General features: G+C 45.2%; 1 protein-coding gene across 1 annotated transcript in view; it reads left to right on the top strand.

Annotated features, from left to right (window-relative positions):
• The window catches only part of ctnna2 (catenin (cadherin-associated protein), alpha 2), a 1,561,189-nt gene that overhangs the window by 119,821 nt on the left and 1,419,536 nt on the right, over nucleotides 1-21,832 (top strand). Inside the window, exons 4-5 of the mRNA XM_068028796.1 lie at nucleotides 11,645-11,811; nucleotides 12,110-12,229. Coding sequence (XP_067884897.1) covers nucleotides 11,645-11,811; nucleotides 12,110-12,229 — 287 coding nt within the window. The remainder of the gene's footprint in view (nucleotides 1-11,644; nucleotides 11,812-12,109; nucleotides 12,230-21,832) is intronic.

Raw genomic sequence — 21,832 nt, 5'->3', positions numbered from 1 at the left:
ACCATAATTGATAAAATCCATTTTTACCTACAATAAAAGATGGGCGGGGGGGGAAGAGTTGATTTCTTGGGGCCTTGCACTTTTTTCTCTGATTATTGTTTCTAAAACCTTAGCAAGTACTGATAAACTGACTGTCCTGTAGTTACTAGCAATGTCCTTACTCCCTTTCTTGAACAAGGATGTCACATTTGCCACTTTCCAATCCTCTGGCACCTCCCTCTATGTAGAGGAGATCAGAATATTATGGCAAGCCCTTCTGCTATCTCCACCTCTACCTCCTTTAGCAACCTGGGATGTAAGCCATCTATACCAGGCAACTTTATCCACTCTAAACATAGCCAGCCGCTGAGACTCGAAAGAGGAAATAAAAACTTAGTGATATCAAGGGAATTCTGCAAGCTGATTGGTGTGTAAGCAACAGCTGTTAGTGCATTTAAATTGCTTAAAAAAGGGAATTTTTTTTGAAAAAAACCTCAAGTGATCAGGAGAGTAGGAGTAAAGGGTGTTTTTTTTAAAGTTTTTTTTAAATTAGTGTAATTTATTAAGGACTTTAGATTGTACTGGGTAGTGTTCTACTCCAAACAAGGCCCCGAGTACAATTAGTATTTTTAAAGTGAGTAACTAATTAATTTAAAGGTAATGCATGGCAGGAGAGCTCGCACCCGTGGTATGCTTCTCCTGTGCTACGTGGGAAATCAGGGACGCTTCCAGTGTCCCTGACCACCATGTGTGCAGGAAGTGTATCCATCTGCAGTTATGGACTACCCGCATTACGGAGCTAGAGCTGTGGTGGATTCATTGTGGAGCATCCGCGATGCTGAGGACGTCGTGGATAGCACATTTAGAGAGGTAGTCACACCGCAGGTAATGGCAGCACAGGCAGAAAAGGGATGGGTGACTACCAGGCGGAGTAGTAGGCGCAGGCAGGTAGTACAGGAGTCCCCTGTGGCCATCCCCCTCTCAAACAGATATACTGCTTTGGATACTGTTGGGGGGGATGGCCTCCCAGGGGAAAGCAGCAACAGCCAGGTCCATGACACCAAGGATGGCTCTGCTGTACAGCAGGGGTTAAAAAGGAGTGGAAGAGCTATAGTGAAAGGGGATTCTATCGTAAGGGGTACAGATAGGCGTTTCTGTGGCCACAAATGTGACTCCAGGATGGTATGTTGCCTCCCTGGTGCTAGGGTCAAGGATGTCACGGAGCGCTGCAGGACATTCTGAAGGGGGAGGGTGAGCAGCCAGAGGTCGTGGTACACATTGGTACCAACAACATAGGTAGAAAAAGGGGTGAGGTCCTGCAACAAGAATTTAGGGAGCTAGGTTGCCGATTAAAAAGCAGGACCTCTAAGGTTATAATCTCTGGATTACTCCCAGTGCCACGTGCTAGTGAGTTTAGAAATGGGAGGATAGAGCAGATGAATGTGTGGCTGAGGAGATGGTGCAGGAGGGAAGGCTTTAGTTTCCTGGATCACTGGGTCTGTTTCTGGCAAAGGTGGGACAAGTACAAGTTGGACGGGTTGCACTTGAACCGGAATGGGACCAGCATCCTTGCTGGGAGGTTTTCTAGTGCTGTTGGAGTTTTAAACTAATTTGGCAGGGGGGTGGGATACAGAGTGGAGGTACAGTAGGGGGTAATATAGAACAGAAACTGAGTTTGTCTGGAAGGCAGAGCAAATATAGACCTGGTAAGGCACAAGTGAAAAATGCAAGGCTGGATTGCATCTATTTCAATGCAAGGAGTCTTACGAGTAAGGCAGATGAATTGAGGGCATTGATTACACATGGGATTATGATATTGCTATCACAGAGACATGGTTGAGGGAAGGACAGGACTGGCAGCTCAACATTCCAGGGTATAGAATCTTCAGGTGCGACAGGGGAGGGGATAAAAGATGAGGTGGGATTGCACTGTTGATCAAGGAGTCAATTACTGCAGTAAGGGGGGATGATATCTTATAAGGTTCCTCAAATGAGGCCATTTGCGTAGAACTTAAAAACAAAAAGGGGGCAATCACTACAGGCCTCCAAACAGTCAGGAAGAGATAGAGGAGCAGATATGTAGGCAAATCTCAGGTATAAAAATAATAGGGTAAAAATAGCAGGGGATTTCATCTTCTCCAATATTAACTGGGATACTCTTAGTGCAAAAGGCTTAAAGGGGCCAGAATTCTTAAAATGCATACAGGAGAGCTTTTTGAGCCAGTATGTAGAAAACCCTACAAGAGAAGGGGCAGTCCTGGACCTAATCCTAGGGAATGAAGCCGGACAAGTGGTAGAAGTCTGTTTCCCATGGTAGGGGTGACTAAAACTAGAGGGCATAGATTTAAGGTGAAAGGGAGCAGGTTTAAAGGAGATCAAAGGGGTAAATTTTTCACACAAAGAATAGTGGGTATCTGGAATGAGCTGCCTGAGGAGGTGGTGGAGGCAGGAACAGTAGCGACATTTAAGAGGCATCTGGACAGGTACTTGAATGAGAAAGGCATAGACGGATATGGAATCAATGCAAGCAGGTGGGATTAGAATAGATGAGCATTATGCTCGGCATGGACCAGGTGGGTCGAAGGGCCTGTTTCTATGCTGTACGATTCTATGACTCTAAGTGTCAATGGGGGAGCATTTCAGGGATAGTGACCATAGCGCTAAGATTTAAGGTAGTTATGGAAAAGGACAAAGGTGGACTGGAAATAAACGTACTGAATTGGGGGAAGGCCGATTTCAATATGATAAAACAGAATCTGGCCAAAGTGGACTGGCAGCAGCTACTTATAGGAAAGTCTACATCAAATCAGTGGGAGTCATTCAAAGAGGAAATTGTGAGAGTTCAGAGCCAACATGTTCCCGTTAAGGTGAAGGGTAGGACTAACAGGCCCAGGGAACCCTGGATGTCAAGGGATATAGAGGATTCGATCAGGGAAAAAAGGGAGGCTTATGGCAGATTCAGAGGGCTGAAAACTGCACAGGCACTAGAGGAGTATAGAAAATGTAGGGTGGCACTTAAAAAAAAAGGAATCAGGAGAGCGAAGAGGGGAAATGATAAAACACTGGCAGGCAAGATAAAGTAAAATCCTAAGGTGTTTTATAAGTATATTGAGGATAAGAGGATAACCAGCAAAAGAGTAGGGCCCATTAGGGACCAAAGCAGCAATCTTTGTGTGGAGCCGGAGGATATAGGTGAGATTTTAAATGATTATTTTTCATCGGTGATCATTATGGAGAAGGACGATGTAGGTGTAGAGATCAGGGAGGGGGATTGTGATCTACTTGAACATATTAGCATTGAAAGGGAGTAAGTATTAGCTGTTTTAGCAGGCTTATATGTGGATAAATCCTCAGGCCCAGATGAGATGTATCCCAAGCTGTTATGTGAGGCAAGGGAGGAGATGGCAGGGGCTTTGGTCATGAATTTTCAAATCCTCTCTGGCCACAGGAGAGGTACCAGAGGACTGGAGTACAGCGAATGTGGTACCATTATTCAAGAAGGGCCGGTGAGTCTAACATCAGTGGTTGGGAAAATATTAGAAAAAATTCTGAGGGACAGGATTAATCTCCAATTGGAGAGGCAGGGATAGTCAGCATGGCTTTGTCAAGGGGAGATTGTGTCTCACTAGCGTGATTGAATTTTTTAAGGAGGTGACTAGATGTGTAGATGAGGGTAAAGCAGTTGATGTAGTATCCATGGATTTCAATAAGGCTTTTGATAAGGTCCCACATGGAAGATTGGTTAAGAAGGTAAGAGCCCATGGGATCCAGGGCAATTTGGCAAATTGGATCCAAAATTGGCTTAGTGGCAGGAGGCAGAGGGTGATGGTCGAGGGCTGTTTTTGCTATTGGAAGCCTGTGACCAGTGGTGTACCACAGGGATCGGTGCTGCGACCCTTGCTGTTTGTAGTGTACATTAATGATTTAGATGTGAAAATAGGAGGAAGTCCTCTGAAGAAGGAATTTTCCTCCACACAAGATCAGGGGGCAGGTTGTTCAACCTTGCCTGTCTAAGAGCGAAGTCCAAAGTACGGAAAGTCCTCATCAGGGAACTCCTCTTTGCTGACTATGCTGCTTTAACATCTCACACTGAAGAGTGCCTGCAGAGTTTCATCGACAGGTTTGCGGCTGCCTGCAATTAATTTGGCCTAACCATTAACCATCAGCCTCAAGAAAACGAACATCATGGGGCAGGACGTCAGAAATGCTCCATCCATCAATATGGGTGACCACGGTCTGGAAGTGGTTCAAGAGTTCACCTACCTAGGCTCAACTATCAGCAGTAACCTGTCGCTAGATGCAGAAATCAACAAGCGCAATGGAAAGGCTTCCACTGTTATGTCCAGACATGCCAAGAGAGTGTGGGAAAATGGCGCACTGACACAGAACACAAAAGTCCGAGTGTATCAAGCCTGTGTCCTCAGTACCTTGCTCTATGGCAGCGAGGCCTGGACAACGTATGTCAGCCAAGAGCGACGTCTCAATTCATTCCATCTTCGCTGCCTCCGAAGAATACTTGGCATCAGGTGGCAGGACCGTATCTCCAACACAGAAGTCCTCGAGGCGGCCAACATCCCCAGCTTGTACACACTACTGAGTCAGCGGCTCTTGAGATGGCTTGGCCATGTGAGCTGCATGGAAGATGGCAGGATCCCCAAAGACACATTGTACAGCGAGCTCGCCACTGGTATCAGACCCACCGGCCGTCCATGTCTCCGCTTCAAAGACGTCTGCAAACGCGAGATGAAGACCTGTGACATCGATCGCAAGTCGTGGGAGTCAGTTGCCAGCGTTCGCCAGAGCTGGCGGGCAGACATAAAGGCGGGGCTAAAGTGTGGCGAGTCGAAGAGACTTAGCAGTTGGCAGGAAAAAAGACAGAGGCGCAAGGGGAGAGCCAACTGTGTAACAGCCCTGACAAACAAATTTCTCTGCAGCACCTGTGGAAGAGCCTGTCACTCTAGAATTGTCCTTTATAGCCACTCCAGGCGCTGCTTCACAAACCACTGACCACCTCCAGGCGCTTATCCATTGTCTCTCGAGATAAGGAGGCCAAAGAGAAGAGAATAGGAGGTATGATCATTAAGTTGGCAGATGACACAAAAATTGGTGGTGTTGTAAATAGTGAGGAGGAAATCCTTAGATTACAGGGAGATATAGATGGGCTGGTAAGATGGGCGGAGCAGTGGCAAATGCAATTTAATCCTGAGAAGTGTGAGGTAATGCATTTTGGGAGAACTAACAAGGCAAGGGAATATACAATGGATGGTAGGACCCTAGGAAGTACAGAGGGACCTTGGTGTATATGTCCATAGATCATTGAAGTCAGCAGCACAGGTAGATAAGGTGGTTCGGAAGGCATATGGGATACTTGCCTTTATTAGCCAAGGCAGAGAATATAAGAGCAGGGAGGTTATGATGGTATTGTATAAAACGCTAGTTAGGCCACAGCTGGAGTACTGTATACAGTTCTGGTCACCACACTATAGGAAGGATGAGATTGTACAGGAGAGGGTGCAGAGGAGATTCACCAGGATGTTGCCTGGGATAGAGCATTTCAGCTATAAAGAGAGGGTGAAAAGGCGAGGGTTGTTTTCCTTAGAGCAGAGAAGGCTGAGAGGGGACATGATTGAGGTGTACAAGATTATGAGGGGCTTTGATAGGAAGAAACGTTTTCCCTTAGCGGAGGGGTCAAGAACCAGGGGACATAGATTTAGGGTAAGCGGTCGGAGGTTTAGAGGGGATTTGAGGAAAAATGTTTTCATCCAGAGGGTGGTTGGAATCTGGAACGCACTACCTGAAGTGGTGGTAGAGGCAGGATCCCTCACAACATTTAAGAAGTATTTCGATGAGCACTTGAAATGCCATAGCATACAAGGCTACGGGCCAAGTGCAGGAATATGGGATTAGAATAGTTGGGTGTTGGATGGCCAGCACAGACACAATGGGCTGACGGGCCTGTTTCTGTGCTGTATGACTATGACATCCTGCCTATCAATTTTCATGCCATCCATTAACTTTACCAATATTTTGTCAGCATCGTTGGTAAACACCATGACATACTGTTCACATTAAGGATTCTATTCTTGCCCTGTGTCTCTCAGCATATATCAAATTCCTTGTCACGAATTGGCCGCAACCTGCCTCCTAACATCTGCATACTGTTTATGCTGGTATAAGATTTTTGGGTTACCTTTTATCAGTGTGCTGGGATAGAGCGAACTGAGGGTTCATGTGCATAAATCTTTGGAGGTGGCAAGATATATTGTCATGACTGACTGCTTCAGTCATAGCCCCCAATCAAAATATAAACAAAGAACAAAGAAAATTACAGCACAGGAACAGGCCCTTCGGCCCTCCATGCCTGCGCCGATCCAGATATCTAAACATGACGCCTATTTTCTAAGGGTCTGTATCTCTTTACTTCCTGCCCATTCATGTATCTGTCGAGATACATCTTAAAAGACGCCATCGTGCCCGCATCTACCACCTCCGCTGGCAACGCATTCCAGGCACCCACCACCCTCTGCGTAAAGAACTTTCCGCGCATATCCCCCCTAAACTTTTCCCCTTTCACTTTGAACTCGTGACCCCTAGTAATTGAATCCCCCACTCTGGGGGAAAAAGCTTCTTGCTATCCAACCTGTCTATACCTCTCATGATTTTGTACACCTCAATCAGGTCCCCCCTCAACCTCCGTCTTTCTAATGAAAATAATCCTAATCTACTCAACCTCTCTTCATAGCTAGCGCCCTCCATACCAGGCAACATCCTGGTGAACCTCCTCTGCACCCTCTCCAAAGCATCCACATCCTTTTGGTAATGTGGCGACCAGAACTGCACGCAGTGTTCCAAATGTGGCCGAACCAAAGTCCTATACAACTGGAACATGACCTGCCAACTCTTGTACTCAATACCCCATCCGATGAAGGAAAGCATGCCGTATGCCTTCTTGACCACTCTATTGACCTGCATTGCCACCTTCAGGGAACAATGGACCTGAACACCCAAATCTCTCTGAACATCAATTTTCCCCAGGACTTTTCCATTTACTGTATAGTTCACTCTTGAATTGGATCTTCCAAAATGCATCACCTCGCATTTGCCCTGATTGAACTCCATCTGCCATTTCTCTGCCCAACTCTCCAGTCTTACTATATTCTGCTATATTCTCTGACAGTCCCCTTCACTATCTGCTACTCCACCAATCTTAGTGTCGTCTGCAAACTTGCTAATCAGACCACCTATGCTTTTCTCCAAATCATTTATGTATATCACAAACAACAGTGGTCCCAGCACGGATCCCTGTGGAACACCACTGGTCACACGTCTCCATTTTGAGAAACTCCCTTCCACTGCTACTCTCTGTCTCCTGTTGCCCAGCCAGTTCTTTATCCATCTAGCTAGTACACCTTGGACCCCATGCGCCTTCACTTTCTCCATCAGCCTACCACGGGGAACCTTATCAAACGCCTTACTGAAGTCCATGTATATGACATCTACAGCCCTTCCTTCATCAATCAACTTTGTCACTTCCTCAAAGAATTCTATTAAGTTGGTAAGACATGACCTTCCCTGCACAAAACCATGTTGACTATCACTGATAAGCCCATTTTCTTCCAAATGGGAATAGATCCTATCCCTCAGTAACTTCTCCAGCAGCTTCCCTACCTCTGACGTCAGGCTCACTGGTCTATAATTACCTGGATTATCCCTGCTACCCTTCTTAAACAAGGGGACAACATTAGCAATTCTCCAGTCCTCCGGGACCTCACCCGTGTTTAAGGATGCTGCAAAGATATCTGTTGAGGCCCCAGCTATTTCCTCTCTCGCTTCCCACAGTAACCTGGGATAGATCCCATCCGGACCTGGGGACTTGTCCACCTTAATGCCTTTTAGAATACCCAACACTTCCTCCCTCCTTATGCCGACTTGACCTAGAGTAATCAAACATCTGTTCCTAACCTCAACATCCTTCATGTCCCTCTCCTCGGTGAATACCGATGCAAAGTACTCGTTTAGAATCTCACCCGTTTTCTCTGACTCCACGCATAACTTTCCTCCTTTGTCCTTGAGTGGGCCAATCCTTTCTCTGGTTACCCTCTTGCTCCTTATATATGAATAAAAGGCTTTGGGATTTTCCTTAACCCTGTTTGCTAAAGATATTTCATGACCCCTTTTAGCCCTCTTAATTCCTCGTTTCAGATTGGTCCTACATTTCCCATATTCTTTCAAAGCTTCGTCTTTCTTCAGCCACCTTGACCTTATGTATGCTTCCTTTTTCCTCTTAGCTTGTCTCACAATTTCACCTGTCATCCATGGTTCCCTAATCTTGCCATTTCTATCCCTCATTTTCACAGGAACATGTCTCTCCTGCACGCTAATCAACTTCTCTTTAAAAGCCTCCCACATATCACATGTGATTTACCTTCAAACAGCTGCTCCCAATCTACATTCCCCAGCTCCTGCCGAATTTTGGTATAGTTGGCCTTCCTCCAATTTAGCACTCTTCCTTTCGGACCACTCTCGTCTTTGTCCATGAGTATTTTAAAGCTTACGGAATTGTGAGCACTATTCCCAAAGTAGTACCCTACTGAAACTTCAACCACCTGGCCCGGCTCATTCCCCAACACCAGGTCCAGTGTGGCCCCTTCCCGAGTTGGACTATTTACATACTGCTCTCAAAAACCTTCCTGGATGCTCCTGACAAATTCTGCTCCATCTAGACCTCTAACACTAAGTGAATCTCAGTCAATGTTGGGAAAATTAAAATCTCCTATCACCACCACCCTGTTGCTCCTACATCTTTCCATAATCTGTTTACATATTTGTACCCCTATCTCACGCTCGCTGTTGGGAGGCCTGTAGTACAGACCCAACATTGTTACCGCACCCTTCCTATTTCTGAGTTCTGCCCATATTGCCTCACTGCTCGAGTCCTCCATAGTGCCCTCCTTCAGCACAGCTGTGATATCCTCTTTGACCAATAATGCAACTCCTCCACCCCTTTTACCTCCCTCTCTATCCCACTGGTGGGACCAACGCACTGTTAATTCAATCCCGTCGCTCCACAGATCGGCTGACATATCATTTAAAACTTTCCAAATTAAAGAAAGACCCAGCCAAATTGTACCATCTATTAACCCCCGAATGAGGCTAACCAAACCAGGTGTCTTTAAATCAACAAATTAACTCTTTAATTAGAAGAACTAAATTCTTAAACACTATGAAGATATAAACAACATTTAAAATCGAAAAGTTTAGAGTCCTTGCAAATTTACAGACCAGTGTTGCTTGAAGTCCTCACAGAATGTTGCTCGAAGCCCTCGCTGTTGTCCGATGCGGGAAAAAAAGTTCTTCCACAGCAGATCAGTCCGTAGTCTACCTTCAGCAGTCGGTGACGCTTTCCTTCTCCAGCGAATTTCAACAATTAACGACTTGCAAACACTTTCAACAGAATCAGTCTGAGTTTAGAGTTTTTGAGGGATAAAGTTTGTCACAGTCTAACTTCCCTTTCTTCAATTTAAATTACCAGAGATCTAAAAAAGTCAAGCCAAAACAGAGAATTTTGAGGGCGGAACAGTGGCGCAGTGGTTAGCACCACAGCCTCACAGCTCCAGCGACCCGAGTTCAATTCTGGGTGCTGCCTGTGTGGAGTTTGCAAGTTCTCCCTGTGTCTGCGTGGGTTTCCTCCGGGTGCTCCGGTTTCCTCCCACATGCTAAAGACTTGCAGGTGGATAGGCAAATTGGCCATTATAAATTGCCCCTAGTTTTGGTAGGTGGTAGGGAAATATAGGGACAGGTGGGGATGTGGTAGGAATATGGAGTTAGTGTCGGATTAGTATAAATGGGTGGTTGATGGTCGGCACAGACTCAGTGGGCCGAAGGGCCTGTTTTAGTGCTGTATCTGTAAACTAAACTAAACTAATTAAACAGACTAAAAATCCTATTCCTTCAGTTTAAATGGTTGAGAGCTCTCTCTTTAGGTGCCAACACTAGCTGTGTCTGTATGTCTCTGTTCTATTAGAACAAATTGTCTTCAACTAAAAAGCCAGTTCAAAATTGAATTGTAACAAATGTATTGCATAATACTCACTCCCAGTGGCTGTGTCTATGGTATCGTGAATGTACCCTTTGAATCGCAGTCTCCAAATGGCTGTTTCTAAGGCCACAAAAATGCACCTTCCTATTACTCCTGAGGCTTGCTGGTTCTTCAAGCAGCACTGATCCTTTTCAAGCCTTAAAGGCAAACTGCATATTCTGGAAAAAAAAATACAGGACCATGATATATTAAGAGAGTAGTTAGCAAAGCATATTGGATCTTGGGCTTCATAAATAGAAGTATTGAGTGCAAAATCAGAGAAGTCATCCTGAAAATTATTAAAGTTCTAGTTAAGTCACAACTATAGTAGTGTGTCCAGTTCTGGCCACCACACTTTACAAAGGATGTGAGGATCCTTGAGGTGGTGCAGAGGAGATTTACTGGAATGGTTCCAGGGTTGAAGGAATTTAGCCATAGGGTTATGTTGGAGAAGCTGGAGTTGTTCTCTTAAAGTAAAGGAGATTGAGAGGATATCTGATAGAGGTGTACAAGGTTGTGACAGGTTGATAAAGAAAAGCTGTTCCAATTAGCCTATAGTACAATGACTTGGAGACTCTGGTTTTGGGCAAGAGATACAGAGGGGATGTGAGGAAGAATTTTTTTACACGGCTGGTAATGGCCTGGAACTCGCTGCCTATGAGGGTGGTGGAAGGGGAGGCAATCAGTGATTTCAAAAAGGAAACCGGATAGGCATTCGAGGGAAATAAACCTGCAGATCTACAGGGGGTGGGTCTGATTGGATTGCTCTACAGCGCATGGACTCAGTGGGCTAAATGGTGTCCTCTTGTGTCGTTATGATCTTTATGACTTGTATGTGACTTGCACATTAACTTCCTTAGAGCTTTGAAGGCATGTTACTAACAGCAGAGTGGCACAGCTCAGACATCAGCTTATACTTTTCATTTTTGACACATACCTGCTCATCCCTAAAGTTTAGCTTTAGTTTTTTAGTTTTAGAGATACAGCACTGAAACAGGCCCTTCGGCCCACCGAGTCTGTGCCGACCATCAACCACCCATTTATACTAATGCTACACTAATCCCATATTCCTACCACATCCCCACCTGTCCCTATATTTCCCTACCACCTACCTACACTAGGGGCAATTGCTAATGGCCAATTTACCTATCAACCTGCAAGTCTTTGGCATGTGGGAGGAAACCGGAGCACCCGGAGGAAACCCACGCAAACACAGGGAGAACTTGCAAACTCCACACAGGCAGTACCCAGAATTGAACCCGGGTCACTGGAGCAGTGAGGCTGCGGTGCTAACCACTGCGCCACTGTGCCGCCCAGTTGCAGTGCGATTTGTGTAAAAATAATGGTGAGCGGCATTAGCCTTGCTGTTGTTTTGACAGCAAATTCTGGCCCAATAAATCTCTATATATTTGCAGATGGTTTTTAACTAAACCTATTAATTTTCTTTTTAGTCTGGTGCTTGTACAATGTTGGAGAGGTATACAGAATGCAAATACATCCTTTGGATTTTGAATGATGAATTGTGAGCAAACTGCTCACTGAAAGCAATTCATTTTTAACTATAATGTTTATATCTTCTTTCTAAAGGAGAATCTATGAGAATTGCATCTGCAGAGTTTGCAGAAGACCCCTGTTCTTCTGTAAAGCGCGGAACCATGGTTCGGGCAGCTCGTGCTCTGCTTTCTGGAGTTACCCGCCTGCTGATCCTGGCTGACATGGCGGATGTCATGAGGCTTTTAACTCATTTAAAAATTGTAAGATTTTAATTTACTACTAATTTAGAAAATAGCTAGTTAAATTTTAGAATGTTAATTTTTCTCACCATATTCAGAGGTTAACAGTTGATAAACTGACAATTCATGTTTCCTTTCTGGTTATTTAATTTAAGGGTATAAGTAAGAAAAATATTTTTTGCAGTAGAAATTTGATCCAGGTTTATACATTTATTAAATATTGAACGTGGGCCTTGATCCTTCATCCAGATTTTACAGTTCTAAAAAGAAATATGGTAATGTCTTGTTGAAATGCACTACATCTTTACTGAACTTACAGGTGGAGGAATCTCTGGATGCTGTGAAGAATGCCACCAATGAGCAGGATTTGGCTAGTCGCTTCAAGGAATTTGGGAAGGAGATGGTCAAGCTCAATTATGTGGCTGCAAGAAGACAGCAGGTATGATAAAAAGTTCTGTGTTCATCTTGCAATATATGCGATTTTGCTGAGAAGAAAGGACCAAATTCAGGTGGTTGCACTTAGCTTCTCGAAATCACAATGCAAAGTACAAAGGTTTCCTAACCAGTTGAAGCTAGTTAGTTTAACAAAATAATTAAATTCAGTGCTGTTGAAGGTTATATGAATAATAGATGCAATGATTTCAAGTTAGTTACTGGCATAAATCAATTTTTTCACATCCTTTCACCACTTAGAAAAGTTACAAAGTACACCATAGTAATAGGCCATTCGGTCCAACATGTCCATGCCAGTGTTTATGCTCCAGACAAGTCCCTCCCACCCCTTTTCATCTAACTCCATCAATATATTGCTCTATTCCTTTCTCACCTGTGCTTACCTGGCTTCCCCTTGAATGCATCTGTGCTGTTCATCTCAGCAACTCCCTGTGGTAGCGAACTCCACCTTCTCCCCACTCTCTGGGTGAAGAAGTTGCTCCTGAATTCCCTTTTGGATTTAGTCATGACTACCGTATATTTATGGCACCTAGTTCTGCTCTCGCCCATAAATGGAAAAATCTTCTCTATCTATGCCTATGCCAAACCCTTTCATAATCTTGAAGACCTCTTTTAAGTCACCCCTCAATCTTATCTTTTTTTAGAGGTCAGAGTCCCCTGGTAGGTATAACCTCTCAGTTTTGGTATGATTCTCGTAAATCTTTTTTGTACCTTCTCTAGTGCCTCTTCATTCTTTTTATCATATGGAGACTATTTCTATACCATACTTCCTCTTCATGTATCTTTTTGAAAAATGCCACTGATCTTTTACTTAATGCGGTGGTCTGATACTATCATGCAGTTGTTTAATGTGATTTTATTCATTCATGGGATGTGGGTGTTGCTGGCTAGCCCAGCATTTATTGCCCATCCCTAATTACCTTTCAGAAGGTGGTGGTGAGCTGCTGCCTTGAATCGCTGCAGTCCTTGGGGGTGGTAAGTATGCCTACAGTGCTGTTAGGAAGGGAGTTCTTAGATTTTGACCCAGAGACAGTAAAGGAATAGTGATATAGTTCCACGTCAGGATGGTGTGTGGCTTAGAAGGGAACTTGCAGGTGGTGGTATTCCCATGCATCTGCTCCCCTTGTCCTTCTAGGTGGTAGAGGTCGCTGGTTTGGAAGGTGCTGTCGAAAGAGTATTCATGAAGTGCTGCAGTGCATCTTGTAAATGGTACACACTGCTGCCACTGTGTGTCAGTGGTAAAGGGAGTGAATGTTGAAGGTGGTAGATGGTGTGCCAATCAAGCTGGCTGCTTCTTCAGTGTTGGAGCTGCACCCATCCAGGCTCGTGGAGCATATTCCATCACTCTCCTGACTTGTGCCTTGTAGATGGTGGACAGACTTTGGGGAGTCAAGAGGTGGGTTACTCACCGCAGAATTCCCAGCCTTTGACCTGCTCTTGTAACCACAGTATTTATGTGGCTGGTCCAGTTCAGTTTCTGGTCAGTGGTAACATTCAGAATGTTGATAGTGGGGGATTCAGCAATCGTAATGCCATTGAACATCAAGGGGAGATGGTTATATTCTCTCTTGATTGAGATGGTCATTGCCTGGCACTGAATGTGTGGCGTGAATGTCACTTGCCACTTATCAGCTTAAGCCTGGATATTGTCCAGGTCTTGCTGCATCTGGACACGGGCTGCTTCAGTAACTGAGGAGTTGTGAATGGTACTGAACAGTGTGCAATCTTCAGCAAACATCCTTACTTCTGATCTTATGATGAAGCAGCTGAAGATGGTTGGGCTTAGGACACTACCCTGAGGAACTCCTGCAGTGATGTCCTGGCACTGAGGTGATTAACCTCCAACAACCACAACCATTTTCCTTTGTGCTAGGTATGATTCCAACCTACGGAGCGTTTTCCCTGATTCCTTGATCATACAAGTTTATTTATTTATTTAGAGATACAGCACTGAAACAGGCCCTTCGGCCCACAGAGTCTGTGCCGACCAACAACCACCCATTTATACTAACCCTGCAGTAATCCCATAATCCCTACCACCTACCTGCACTAGGAGCAATTTACAATGACCAATTTACCTATCAACCTGCAAGTCTTTGGCTGTGGGAGGAAACCGGAGCACCCGGCGAAAACCCACGCGGTCACAGGGAGAACTTGCAAACTCCGCACAGGCAGTACCCAGAATCGAACCCGGGTCCCTGGAGCTGTGAGGCTGCGGTGCTAACCACTGCGCCACTGTGCCGCCCAGTTATCAAGGAACTTGTGGAGTGGATTATTATTTGCATGAATGTGCAAGCTTAACATTTCTATGTGCTTCCAATCTTCAAGGGATTCACAAACTATAGAGTGGGGGAATGGGCTTGACTGGATTTCTCGACAGAGAGCTGGAATGGACCATATGGCCTCCTTCTATGCCATAAATGACGCTGAATCTAATTACCAAAACATAGTGTTCATTGGGAGCCTAGCATTTTGGATATTACCACAAGTTCCAATTCCACTAGCCTGGATGGGTACAGCTCCAACAACACAGCCCATAACTGTTACTGCAAAGCAAGCCAGAAAAAGCAATTTTCAGTGGTCGTAGCTGCCTCTGCAGATTTAGTCTTGTACCATAAGGAGAGTCTGGGGGTTACGCTTCAGATAAAATTTAAAGGAATGCAATCAATTTTTCAGGAAAACTTATGTTGTGATGTTGGTTATGCTGACTTGAGGTGGTGATGTTCCCCCGAACTTGTTGCTCTTGTCCTTAGAGTCATAGAGAGATACAGCACTAAAACAGGCCCTTCGGTCCACCGAGTCCGTGCCGACCATTAACCACCCACTAATACTAATCCTACATTAATCCCATATTCCCTACCACATCCCCACCTTCCCTCAATTCTCCAACCATCTACAAACTCTGCACAGGCCTTCTTGGTGGTAGAGGTTGCAGGCTGGTTGAGGTAAGCACAGTGCATTTTGTAGATCATAAATTGCAGCTACAGTACTCTGATGGTGGAGGGGGTTAGATATTGAGCCCCGTGACTGATCAAGTGGACTGCTCTGTCACAGAATCGTTACTGTGCAGAAGGAGGCCATTTGGCCCATCGTGCCCGCATTGGCTCTCTGAAAGAACAGTTCCCTCAGTTCCATTCCCCCACCTTTTCCCCAAAACCCTGCACATTCTTCCTTTTCTTATAACTGTCTAATTCCCTTTTGAATGTTTCAAATGAACCTGCCTCCACCATACTCTCAGGCAGCACATTCCAGACCTTAATCACTCGCTGTGAGTTAAAGTTTTTCCTCTTGTCGCTTTTAAGAACATAGAACAGTACTGCACAGTACAGGCCCTTCGGCCCACGATGTTGTGCCGAACATTTAACCTACTCTAAGATCAAACTAACTACCTACCCTTCATTCTACCATCTTCCATGTACCTATCCAAGAGTCGCTTAAATGCCCCTAATGTATCTGCTTCTACTACTACCGCTGGGAGCGCATTCCACGCACCCACCACTCTCTGTGTAAAGAGCCTACCTCTGACATCTCCCCGAAACCTTCCTCCAATCACCTTAAAATTATGCCCCCTGGTGATAGCCCTTTCCACCCTGGGAAAAAGTCTCTGGCTTTCCACTCTATCTATGCCTCTCATCATCTTGTACCCCTCTATCAAGTCACCTCTCATCCTTCTACGCTCCAATGAGAAAAGCCCCAGCTCCCTCAATCTTTCTTCGTAGGACATGCCCTCCAGTCCAGGCAGCATCCTGGTAAATCTCCTCTGCACCCTCTCTAAAGCTTCCACATCCTTCCTATAATGAGGTGACCAGAACTGAACACAATATTCCAAGTGTGGTCGAACCAGGGCCTTATAGAGCTGCAGCATAACCTCGCGGCTCTTAAACTCAATCCCCCTGTTAATGAAAGCCAACACACCATACGCCTTCTTAACAACCCTATCAACTTGGGTGGCAACTTTGAGCGATCTATGGACATGGACCCCATGATCCCTCTGTTCCTCCACACTACCAAGAATCCTGTCTTTAAGCCTGTATTCTGCATTCAAATTCGACCTTCCAAAATGAATCACTTCATACTTTTCCAGGTTGAACTCCATCTGCCACTTCTCAGCCCAGCTCTGCATCCTAGCTCTTTTTTTTAGAATTAGAATTAGAACATTACAGCGCAGTACAGGCCCTTCGGCCCTCGATGTTGCGCCGACCTGTGAAACCATCTGACCTACACTATTCCATTTTCATCCATATGTCTATCCAATGACCACTTAAATGCCCTTAAAGTTGGCGAGTCTACTACTGCTGCAGGCAGGGCGTTCCACGCCCCTACTACTCTCTGAGTAAAGAAACTACCTCTGACATCTGTCCTATATCTATCACCCCTCAACTTAAAGCTATGTCCCCTCGTGTTTGTCATCACCATCCGAGGAAATAGACTCTCACTATCCACCCTATCTAACCCTCTGATTATCTTATATGTCTCTATTAAGTCACCTCTCCCCCTCCTTCTCTATAACGAAAACAACCTCAAGTCCCTCAGCCTTTCCTCGTAAGACCTTCCCTCATTTTTCTCAAAGCATACCCAGGATTGAACTGGGAGAACAACCGTATGATCATTGTTTCTCCCCTGCCAGGTAAGTACCAAACTCTGGGTTTCCCCACAGGGACCAAGAAGCTTCAGCTTCCACGGATAGCAAAGCTGGAGGGAAGGTGGAGGATGGCTCCGTTCTCATCCACCTTCAAGGTCACCTTGACTTGCCGCTTGCTGGTCCAAATCCAAAACGGGTCCTTAACCTCATTGCTGCTCCCGACCACCTCGACGTACCTGGCACATCCACGACAGGATCATGGGGGTTGTAGAGGTGGATTGTCACCACCCAGTTCTGTTACGATAGCAGCGTAAAGACCGGCTCCGCCATGAGGATCGACAGCGGTGCCTGGTTTCCTTTCTCCATGAAGACCTTCAGGAACTTGATGCATTTCGCCACATTCTTGAACATCACATCAAAATAGCCACTGCTAGGGAAGTCCTGCAGGCAGAAGATGTCCGCAGCTTGGATCCACAGCATTCAAACAGGACTTGCTTAACGAAGAAGGCGCAGTCGATGGGTGCACCTCCCTTGCTGTCTTTCACCGTCACCCTAACAGTGTTACGCACCCCCTGGCCTGGAGCTCTATTTTTGTTTCAGCCATTTTTTGCTTGAACCTTTTCCGGGACAAGTACAACGACCCCGACCAACAGGAAAACAACAACCACAGTAGATCTCCAATCCCAAAAGGCAAAATGCCGTAAAACCCCCAAAAATCCCGAAGAGAAAACGCAAAAACACCACCTGCAGGATCAAGCTCTGCTGATCATGCTCTCTCCCCTGCCAGGTAAGTACATAACAATTCAAGTTGGACATTACATAAAGTGCAAGACAGATCAGTTTCTTTCAATACAGTACATCAGGTTCCTCACTATACTTGCCATTTCAGGTTATATTTACAATCTACATTTGCATGTAGTGGCAGGTGGCAGGACCGTATCTCCAACACAGAAGTCCTCGAGGCGGCCAACATCCCCAGCTTATACATACTACTGAGTCAGCGGCGCTTGAGATGGCTTGGCCATGTGAGCCGCATGGAAGATGGCAGGATCCCCAAAGACACATTGTACAGCGAGCTCGCCACTGGTATCAGACCCACCGGCCGTCGATGTCTCCGCTTTAAAGACGTCTGCAAACGCGACATGAAATTGTGTGACATTGATCACAAGTCGTGGGAGTCAGTTGCCAGCGTTCGCCAGAGCTGGCGGACAGCCATAAAGGCGGGGCTAAAGTGTGGCGAGTCGAAGAGACTTAGCAGTTGGCAGGAAAAAAGACAGAAGCGCAAGGAGAGAGCCAAGTGTGGAGCCAACAACCAATTTTATCTGCAGCACCTGTGGAAGAGCCTGTCACTCTAGAATTGGCCTTTATAGCCACTCCAGGCGCTGCTCCACACACCACTGACCACCTCCAGACGCTTACCCATTGTCTCTCGAGATAAGGAGGCCAAAGAAGAAAGAAGAAGATTTGCATTACACCTCAGACATTCTCTGCTGCATACAGCCCAAGGGGTTTCACACAGTTTCCATGCCCTCAACTATACGATGGCAGGAGGGCCTTACACAGTGTTGTATCCCCATCTGCCTTTGCAGAGGCTACCCCAAGCTTCAGTGCGTCCCCCAGCGTGCAGTCCTGGACCTTGGAATGTGCCAGTCCGCAACATTCAGCCGTCGACAGCTCCTTGGACCAGCAAGTTTCGGGCAGACCAAAGAGCGTCCTTCACCAAGTCGATTTCCTGAGCGATGTTGAATTTCAGCTGTTGTTGCTGTTCCACGCATCCAGTCAAGTGATAAGCATTTTATCACATGCCTGAATTGAGCCTTGTGCATGGTAGCAAGGCTTCAAGGGGCCAGAAGATGAACCTTCACAGAATTTGCAGCCTCTGTCCTGCTGTTGTAGCCATGTTGATATGGTTATTGCAGTTTTTGGCCATTGATCACGAGGATGTTGACAGTATTAAATTTGACAATCGCGAGAACTAGTTGGGTTTTATCTTGTTGCAGGTTATAAATATGATATCCACGTATAAATCCAGTAGGGAATTCTGGGGAATTCTTTACTTAGAAAATGTGGAACGTGCTACCAGAGGAAGTTGTTGATGTGAATATCATAGATGCAGTTAAGAGGAAGCTAGATAAGCTTACGAGGGAGAAATGACCAGAAGGATAGGCTGATAATGTTAGATGAATAGAGGTGCAAGGACACTGGTGGAACATAAATTCTGGCATAGACCATTTGGGCTGAATGGCCTGTTTTTGTACTGTAGGCTGTATGTATCTCTGAGATGGTCATTGCCAGCACCTGTTAGCCTGGATGTTGGCCAGGTCCTGCTGTAGGGTCATCTGGAGGATAATCTTTGTATTTGTAAAGGCTCTAAAGGAATTTCAATCCCTTGTCCAAATTTCTAGGTCCCAAGCAAAATATGGCGGTGCCAGTACCGATTGCACAAAATGCTTTGAAGCTATAAGCCCCAATTCTAACCCTGCATGCCGAGTGGAAATGGCAGGGGATTAAGATGACAGGGCTGTAGATGTGGTGTGGAGGGGGGTGGTGGTGGGGGAGGCTATGCTGAGTTCCTCCCCCTCATCACAACCTTAAATTACCTCAGAACAGAGCCCTCTTCTGGGTTGATTTAGTTTCTTCCTTTTGTCCCTTTTAAATTAACACTTCTGCATCTAAGGGCTGCCTAGAGGTTTTGTACACCTGTTGTCTGTAGTTTTTTTTGAATGAATGTAAATTTAATACAAACTCCCAAGAAATAGTAGGAACATTTAAATGGCATAATTTCTACACATCATCACGTCAATATTGAAATGAATTAGCCATCTCTTTCTGGTGGTAGCCTTCTAAAGCCATTCTTCTGCAAGGGGTAGGAAGCCAGTTTTACTGATCTATGTTCATATTTATGCTCCATTATTCCATTGTTTGCAATTTATTAAGTGTAACGGTGATGCAAATTCACTCTAATGTATGCAATGCAGTGATTAACCTGTTGGCATGTATGTTTCAAATTTGTGTTTACAACCGTCGCAAAGTTCCAGCAAATGCTGGAAATCTGAAATAAAAACAGAAAGTGCTGGAAATACTCAGCAGGTCTGGCAGCAATCGTGGAAAGAGAAGCAGAGTTAATGTTTCAAGTCTGTGATGATTCATCAGAACTGGCAAAGGTTAGAAATGTAATAGGTTTTAAGCAAGTGAAGTGGGTGGGGGGAAAGAGAACAAAAGGGAAGATGTGTGATAGGCTGAGGGTAGGAGAGATTAACTGACAAGGAGGTCATGAGGCAAAGGCAAAGGGAGTGCTAATGGTGTGCCGAAAGACAAAGCATTAGTGCAGATAGAGTGTTAATGACAGAGTAATGAACAGCTCTGTTCAAATGCACAAACATGAAAAACCAAGTTTAAGGCAGGCACATGGTTTAAAAAAAAAATAATAAAAAAGGGCCAGTCATGCTCTGAAACTATTGAATTCAATGTTCAGTCCCGAAGGCTGTGGAGTGCCTAATCGGAAAATGAGGTGCTGTTCTTGAGCTTGCGTTGATGTTCACTGGAACACTGCAGCAGGCCAAGGACAGAAATGTGGGCATGAGAACAGGTGGGTGTGTTGAAATTGCAAGCAACCGGAAGCTCAGGGTCATGCTTGTGCACTGAGTGGAGGTGTTGTGCAATGCGGTCACCCAATCTGCGTTTGGTCTCTCCAGTTCCGCGGAGACTGCACTGTGAGCGGCGAATGCAGTATACTAAATTGAAAGCAGTACAAGTAAATCACTGCTTCACTTGAAAGGAGTGTTTGGGGCCTTGGATGGTGATGAGAGAGGAGGTAAAAGAGCAGGTATTACACCTCCTGCGTTTGCGTGGGAAGGTGCTGTGGGAAGGGGTGAGGTGTTGGAGGAGTGGACCTGGGTGTCGCAGAGGGAATGAGTATTTCCAGCATTTTCTGTGTCTATTTTTTCAAATGTTGGCTCACTGAGATTAGAGAATTCCGAATACATTAAACAGAAGAATGTAGTTGCTTCTGTCAATCATTCCTGCATATACCTGCAATTGGCAGTGTACAACCAATAAAAGTGTAAATTGTGTAAACCCAACAATAAAAAGTAAGCTAATGGCATTCAAGAAAATTTTTGTGTCAACCTTTTTTGCCACATTGCTTCCTTTTCCTGTGCTGCATATATTAAAAATGTTTATATGGAAACAGATTTGCTAAGAACATCCTCAAAATTGTTTCTTCCCCAGAACGGTGGCTGAGCTCAGAAAACAGTCTAAGTTGTAACCTGGTTTCCTTTCCCCTTATATTTCTACTGCTACCATTTTTCCTGCTACTCTGACTTTTCCACAGCTGCCCATTCATAATTGACATTCACAAATTGTATTTCTGCTATGTGCAATAGTTTATACCTGCTATTTCCCAGCATAGAATCAAGCAACATGACTTCTAAAAAGCTGTACATATTGAGAAATTGTATATATTTTTTTAGAACATTACAGCGCAGTACAGGCCCTTCGGCCCTCGATGTTGCGCCGACCTGTGAAACCATCTGACCTACGCTATTCCATTTTCATCCATATGTCTATCCAATGACCACTTAAATGCCCTTAACGTTGGCGAGTCTACTACTGTTGCAGGCAGGGCGTTCCACGCCCCTACTACTCTCTGTGTAAAGAAACTACCTCTGACATCTGTCCTATATCTATCACCCCTCAACTTAAAGCTATGTCACCTCGTGTTTGCCATCACCATCCGAGGAAAAAGACTCTCACTATCCACCCTATCTAACCCTCTGATTATCTTATATGTCTCTATTACGTCACCTCTCCTCCTCCTCTCCAACGAAAACAACCTCAAGTCCCTCAGCCTTTCCTCGTAAGACCTTCCCTCCATACCAGGCAACATCCTAGTAAATCTCCTCTGCACCCTTTCCAAAGCTTCCACATCCTTCCTATAATGCGGTGACCAGAACTGCACGCAATACTCCAGGTGCGGTCTCACCAGAGTTTTGTACAGCTGCAGCA

This window comes from Heterodontus francisci, chromosome 1 (genome assembly GCF_036365525.1).
Source record: "Heterodontus francisci isolate sHetFra1 chromosome 1, sHetFra1.hap1, whole genome shotgun sequence".
In the NCBI taxonomy this organism is placed as follows: Eukaryota; Metazoa; Chordata; class Chondrichthyes; order Heterodontiformes; family Heterodontidae; genus Heterodontus; species Heterodontus francisci.
This window is presented reverse-complemented; position numbering and strand designations above follow the sequence as displayed.